The sequence below is a fragment of the Microtus ochrogaster genome, chromosome 17 (genome assembly GCF_000317375.1).
Source record: "Microtus ochrogaster isolate Prairie Vole_2 chromosome 17, MicOch1.0, whole genome shotgun sequence".
Taxonomy (NCBI): Eukaryota; Metazoa; Chordata; class Mammalia; order Rodentia; family Cricetidae; genus Microtus; species Microtus ochrogaster.
Genome location: NC_022019.1, coordinates 11,331,206 through 11,338,633, shown reverse-complemented (window position 1 = coordinate 11,338,633; position 7,428 = coordinate 11,331,206). Strand labels below are relative to the sequence as shown.

Genomic DNA, 7,428 nt, shown 5'->3' with positions numbered 1-7,428 from the left:
CGCCCGCCCGCCCCGCACTCGGCCAGCGCCCCAGGCCAAGGCCCCAGCCGCCACGGTCGCTAGGGGGTGACGGAGAGCGCGCAGAGGAAGCGGCACCCTGTCAGCCGGCCGAGGGCCGTTTCTTCTTTACCTGCCATGTCGCGCTGCAAATGATGACCCTGCCGGGCTCCTCGGAGTCTCCGCGACCGGGGCTCAGCCCCCTCACCTGGGGATGGGGGGATCGAGGGCGCGGATGGAGGCGGATGGCACCTGAGGGGGGAGGGGACGGGGACCGGGGCGGAAGGGAAGCGGCCCGGGTGGAGAGGCCGGCAGGATGGTGGCTTTCACTCGGGGGCGTCCCCTCTAGTGCTCCTTCTCCCGCGGTGTTGGCGGCAGCAGTAGCGGCGGCGGCGGCGGCGGCTACGGCAGCGACGGCGGCCGCGGCGGCAGGGGCAGGCGACTCCACTTTCAAAATGGCGCCCGCTGGCAGGCCGGTGACGTCACTCCAGGGGGCGGAGCGCCTTTGGGACGGGCCGCGTTGTGTTGGCCACGCCTCCTTCCTGCCGCGCTCCCGCCCCGCCCTGCCCGCTGAGACCCTGCGGAGAGCCCTGCGCTGAGCCTGGGCGGTGGTTAGTTGCTCTGGCGGTGGGCTGTGCCAACTTGGCCCACGGTGCCCACGTGGGCCACGGCCTGGCCTGTCTGCTCCTCACTCTGTCCCAAGCCCTTGCACCAGGGCCGGGACTCGGGGATCGTCTCATTTCTCCGCTTATTCTCACCTACGGGGTGAGCTCTCTCTGGAGAATACCCCTTTTGATGGCTCCAGTGACACTGTTGGTGAGCCCCAGGGACTCACCCACAAAATAAAGGGACAGTGATGCATATTCGCTGCCTGGCCAAGGTGAGAGTTCACAGAGCCCAGAAGGACACAACTGGGCTGGTTCCATCTGGGTGAATTAGGTTACCTTCCCGTGGATGAGAGTTCTTGGCTGCTGCAAGCAGTTAAGAATGGCTCCAGACAGGAAGCTGAATGTGTTGTGAATGGCGCAAAAAAGGCAGCCCGGGTTTGTTTAGATAAAAGTGGTAAAATCAATGATTAAGAAGCCATGTTCTGCTGACTGTGGTGATACATGCCTACAATCTCAGCTGCGCTTGAGAGGTGAATGTCAGAGGCTCCAAATGTCAAGGGTGGCTGACCTGTGTAATGAGTTTGAGGCTAGCCTAGGCTATCAATGAGACCCTGCCTCACATACAATCATCAAACAACAACAAAATTAAACTAAATCTATTTAAATGTAGCCTCTTCCAATCAGACTTCTCTGACAGTTTCTCCCATTTCCTACTCACCGTTAACTAGGTTGGATGCCCTCGCTTGATACTGTCAGGGTGGTGGTGGTGCGCTCCTTTCACAGCGCTCAGGAGGCAGAAGCAAGGGGATCTCTGTGAGTTCGAGGCCAGCCTGGTCTACGGAGCGAGTTCCAGGACAATCAAAAATACACAGAGACACCCTGTCTCATCTGGAGGTGGGGGGGCAGGGATGGGGGAGGAAGGACGAAGTGAGGAGAGAGACTGTCAGGTCCAAAGGAAACTCCAATTCCCCAAACTCCAAAAGGCAGCCCAAATATCCAGAAATGAGCTTAACCTGGACTATAGGAGGATTTCTGGCAATTCAATAAAAAAAATCAAACAAACACAGACAGCATTCCCAAGGAACGTATAAAGTCAGTTCCCCTCTACCAAAAAAAGGTCATTTTCCTCACCTCTGGCAGAAAAGACATATGGCTACCTGTGGTGCCTATCAGCATAGCAGGGCGCATGCTGGTATCATGGGTACATCTTATTCAATTTCAGAGTCCATGTTAGCAACCTAGCCCTTCTCACCTCTCTCCTACCCTCAATCCCTCCATCGCCCAGGGTCTCCTTGCCCAGCTATTCTCTTCATAACCCTGCTATTCTTACCAGGCTCTCTCTAATCTCTATCCCCTGTTGTTCTCCCCTCTCTGACCTTGTTCAGTCTACTTCTTTCTCCTTCCGCTCAGGGTTCTTCCAGATGCTTCTGGCTGTGCTCTCTCTCTCATCTACAATAAAACCCTCCCCTTAACCATACTGTGAAGTGGTCATGTTGTCAATTTATACAAATAGTCTCATAAAGTATACAGCGCTTTTCTGTTTTTGTAAACCACATTAAAATGATCTCAGTCTGTGTCTGTTATTGCAGTGAATACTTTGAGGCTAGGAAGTATGTTCTTCGCCTCCCTATCACCAGCCACATAATTCGTGGGATTAATGGATGAATAAATAAAGTCTTTATGACTTGGGAAGAAAGACCACTTAAATGTCAGCTCTTTGAGGTTTACTATATTGTGAAAGTTTTCACACACTCACCTATTTTTAATTTTTTTTAGATATTATTTTATGTGTCTGAGTGTTTTGATGGAGGTGGGTCATTTGTCTATCTGTTGCTTTCATTGGTTAATTAATAAAGAAACTGCTTGGCCTTTGATTAGACAAAAAGTTAGGTAGGCGGAGTAGACAGAACAGAATGCTGGGAGAAAGAAGCCGAGTCAGGCAGTCGCCATGATTCTTCCACCCAACACAGATGCAGGTTAAGATCTTCCCTGGTAAGCCACCTCGTGGGCTACACAGATTATTAGAAATGGGTTAGATCAATATGTAAGAGCTAGCCAATAAGAGGTTAAAACTAATGGGTCAAGCAGTGTTTAAAAGAATACAGTTTCCTTGTAATTATTTTGGGTAAAGCTAGCCATGAGGGCGGCCAGGTGCCAGGAATGTAGCCCGCTGCTCCAATTACTACAGTGTTTTCCCCTCATGTATGCATGTGCACCTTGTACATACCTGGTGCCCTCAGAAGTCAGAAGGGAGGGCCAGACTCCCTGGAACTGGAGTTACAGACGGTTGTGAACTGCCATGGGGATGCTGGGAACCGAGTCCTGTTCCTCTGCAAAAGCAGTAATTGCTCTTATCTGCTGAGCCAACTCTAACTCCTAACTCTGGAAGGAAGAGCTATATTATAAATCGTCTTGGTGATCTCACCTACATTTATTTGTTTTGGGGGGGTTGTTGGTGGTGGTGGTTTGTTTTGTTGGTTTTTCGAGACAGGGTTTCTCTGTATAGCTTTGGAGCCTGCCCTGGAACTCGCTCTGTAGATCAGGCTGGCCTTGTACTCACCTGACTCTGCCTCCCGAGTACTGAGAGTAAAGGCTTGTGCCATCATGCAGACCTTTTAAGAGACTCTGGTCTCTTAATCATGGCTAATTTCTCAGCTATCGCTGACAAGCTCCTGTAGGGCCAGGGTCTACCCCTGCTCCTGGGGTTACTTGAGGACACTTTCTGGTCAGCCAGCTAAAACATTCTGTTTGTTTTTGTGCTCCCTCTGCCCCGCCTGGTGATTAGCTGTAGGGCATTGTTTACTCCATCTTGGGTGTGGCAATTTCCCACCTGCCTGGGGTTAATTCCTTGTGCAGCCGCTAGGTATATAAGGATTTCCCCAAGGTTGAATAAACGGCCTTTGGCTGTTCTCCTTTAGAATGACCCAGGTCTCTTGTGTGTTCTTTTAATCTCCTGGCACTTGTCCGACTCACGTATTGTACTGTGGCGCGTGAACTGTACCAAGAGGGTAACATAGAATTGGATGTTTCAAGCCCCGAGTACCCCAACAAAACAAAGGTTTCACTTTAACGGTTCTTGCGAAGCACAGCTGATTCTTCAGCCCCAGAAGAATTCGGTTCCCAAAGAAACCAGAACCACAGATTCTTCACAAAATGGCAGTAGAGACTTCGCTTCCCTCTGAAATGTCACAAGCCAGCCTTCCATTGTCTACACTGCTCTCAATGCTTGTATCTTCCAGGCTCCTACACAACAGCTCCCTGAGCTCTCAACACACAATTGCTTTTTCCAAAACTCCAAAGTCTTTCTACAATTCTCCCCACAAGGTCAGGTCTGTCCCAGGAATACCCCCACTATGCTGCCACCAGTTTGTTTTAGTTGGGGTTTTAATTGCTGTAACAAAAAGACATGGTAACTAAAAAGCAAGTTGGAGAGACAAAGGTTTATTTGGCTTACACTTCCCACATCACAGTTCATGACCAAGGGAAGTCAGGACAGGAACTCAAGCAGGGCAAGATAAATAAAAGAGGCAGGAACTAATAAACTGGCCACGGAGGGGTGCTGCTTACTGACTTGTTCCACATGGCTGGCTCAGCCTGCTTTCTTATAGAACCCAGAACTGTTCACCAGTTCAGGGGTGGCACTGCCCACAATGGGCTGGACCCTCCCCCATCAATCACTAATTAAGAAAATGCCCTACAAGCTTGCCTACAATCTACTTCTTTTTTAAAAAATATTTATTTATGGCCGGGCGGTGGTGGCGCACACCTTTAATCCCAGCACTCGGGAGGCAGAGGCAGGTGGATCTCTGTGAGTTCGAGGCCAGCCTGGTCTACAAGAGCTAGTGCCAGGACAAAGCTACAGAGAAACCCTGTCTCGGAAAAAACTAAAAAAAAAAAAAAAAATTATTTATTATGTATACAATATTCTGTCTGTGTGTATGCCTGCAGCCCAGAAGAGGGCACTAGTCCCCATTACAGATGGTTGTGAGCTGGGAATTAAACTCAGGACCTTTGGAAGAGCAGGCAATGCTCTTAACCTCTGAGCCATCTCTCCAGCTCCCACAATCTAATTCTTATGAAGGTCTTTTCATTGAGGGTCCCTCCTCGGTGATGACTCTAGCTTGTGTCAAGTTCACATAAAACTATCCAGCATATATGACCAGAGGAGAATCACTTAAGAGTTATTACTTTACCTGATGAAACAGATTTGGATTGGGATTAATGCAAACCATTCCTAAAAAAAAAAAAAAAGCCAGGGTGGTACTGGCTGCTCTTCCTGAAGACCTGGGTTCAATTCCTAGCACCCACATGACAACTCACAACTGTCTGTAACTCCCATTCCAGCAATTGGACACCATCACACTGACATACATGAAAGCAAAACACCAATACACATAAATAAAATATCAAAAAGAGAGAGAGAGAGAAGTGGTATCCTTTGGAGGCTTCTGTCCTCCAGGTGGTTACAAAAAGAGTGTTCAAGTAAGACCATGAATGTAAGGCTAACAGCTGACATCCCAGACAGCTACTAGGACAATCTTGAGCTCCAGACCAGCCTAAGCAACGTGTGAAAGCCTCTATCTCAAAGATAAAAATAAAAAAAAAAACAATAGAAAATAAAGACATTAATCTGTTTTAAAGCCAAACACAGCAGGGCATACTTGTAATCCTAATACTTGGTAGGTGGAAGCGGGAGGATCAGGGGTTCAGAATCGTCTTTGACTACACAGTGAGTTAGAAGCCAGCATGGACTCCATGAGATCCTGTCTATTAGAAAAATAAATTTAAAGAGAGGGTGAGGGGGAAAAGGAAAAAAAAAGAAGAGGAAAGAGGGGGGGGTAGGGAGGAAAGGATGAGAAGAAAGACAAGGGGAAGGGTGGGGAGTGAAGAAATTACCAGAACCAGGGAGACAGCTCGGTGAATAAAGTGTTTGTCAAGCAGGCATGACAACCTGAGCCTACATCCCCAGCATCTACCTTTACAAAAGCCAGGCCTGGCAGCAGCTTGCATGTATCTGTAACTGAGCACTGGAGGGGAGAAACAAGCAGAAGCTTACTGGCCAGCCTGCCTAGCTGTATTGGTGAGTCTAGGTTCAGTGAGGAAAGCCGGTCCCAAAAAAGAGAGGACACTTGAGAAAGATACCCAATGTCTACCGGGGGTCATTGTCCCTCCATTCCTCCCTTCCTCCTTTTTTCCCCTCTCTCCTCCACAGGCACACAAATTAACAAAGCTCAGAATGCTGGCCAAGCCAAACCGAATGCTTTGAAGGCCTGAAACAGTTGCTAGGTCTTTACAGGAAACAGTATCAACTTTTCACATCTTTGTTACAAACTTGGCCTGGAAGCTGTTCTCCTAAAGCTAGGAGGAGTCTGCACTGTAACAGTAATCCATACAGAGGTATTCAAAACATAAGATTTGCTTTTTCAAAATCACTGGTATTCTACCCAGAAAAGTGTTTCACAAAAACAACAGTGAATCTACCAGGTTATAGTCAAATGCTTGTTTAAAAAAACAAATAAGGAAGTTGCTGAGACTCAGGAACAGGATACAGAACTCGTATACAATATGACTTCCCCAGTATGCACAACCAACTCAAAATCTGTAGATTCCTTACAGGAAGGAAATCCATGACCGTGCTCACAACAACATCTCTAGGCGCAGACACGATGGGTGGTCATTTCCTCCTTAGCCAGTCAGGTTTCTCGAAATAGTGCATATTTAATATGTATCAATGAGAAAGAAGGATCTTAATTTTAAAGTTCATTCTAGGAAAGTCAGATGGCTCCTTCAGTTTATGTCCTTGCCACCTAGGCTGAGGACCCCACTTCTATCCCTCAGACACACATGGTGGAAAGAAGCCAGGTCCTGTGAGTTAACTGTTGACCTCCATACATGTATCAAGGCCATGAGCAAGAACACACACACGCACACACAGATTTTAATAAGCATTTAAAACATAAAAGTTCATTCTACCCAGACATGGTGGCATGTCTCTGAAATTTCAGCATTTGGGAGGTGGAGACAGGAAGATAAGCAGGGATGTATGTGCAAGAGTGTATTTGGGTTTTTGTATGTGTGTGTCTATGGAATGTAGGTGGTATGTGCACCCACACTCCGTTGCTCAAGTGTGTAGGCACTTGAGTGTGATGGTCCGAGAACTCTTTTCAGGAGTTGGTTTTCTCCTACCATTGTGATCAAACTCAGGGCATCAGGCTTGTAATCAAGCTCCTTTGCCTGCTAAGCTATGTTGCTGCTCTTCCTTTATTGTTTTTATTATTACTATTTCATGTGTATGAGGGTTTCGCCTGTGTGTATGTATGTGCACCGCATGCATGCCTGGCATATGCCAAGGTCAGAAGAAAGTTTTAGATTCCCCAGAACTGTAGTTAATGGATGGTTGTGAGCCTCCACATGGGTGCTGGAAATCAAACCTGGGTCCTCTGCAAGAGCAACAAGTGTTCTTAACCACTAGACCCCTAAGATGTTTTTTGAAAAGAGGATTTTAGAAGCTGGAGAGACAGCTCTGTGGCTTAGAATGTACACAGCCTTATAAAGGACTTGAATTCTGTTGCCAGCACTCACATCAGGTAACTTACAACCTCCTGTAATTCCTGTGCCAGGGGAGCCAAAGACCACTTCTGGCTTCCGAGGGCACCACACTCACATGGTACACACACACACACACACACACACACACACACACACACTTTAAAATAAAAAATAAATTTGTTTTTTGTTTTTCAAGTCCGGGTTTCTCTGTAGCTTTGGAACATGTCCTGGAACTAGCTCTTGTAGACCAGGCTGGCCCCGAACTCACAGAGAT

General features: G+C 47.7%; 1 protein-coding gene across 1 annotated transcript in view; it reads right to left on the bottom strand.

Moving 5' to 3' along the window:
- Ppp2r2a (protein phosphatase 2 regulatory subunit Balpha) overlaps positions 1 to 435 on the bottom strand; it is a 59,361-nt gene extending 58,926 nt beyond the window's left edge. The window contains exon 1 of the mRNA XM_005355475.2: positions 131 to 435. Coding sequence (XP_005355532.1) covers positions 131 to 137 — 7 coding nt within the window. The 5' untranslated portion in view covers positions 138 to 435. The remainder of the gene's footprint in view (positions 1 to 130) is intronic.
- Between the last annotated feature and the right edge of the window lie 6,993 nt (positions 436 to 7,428).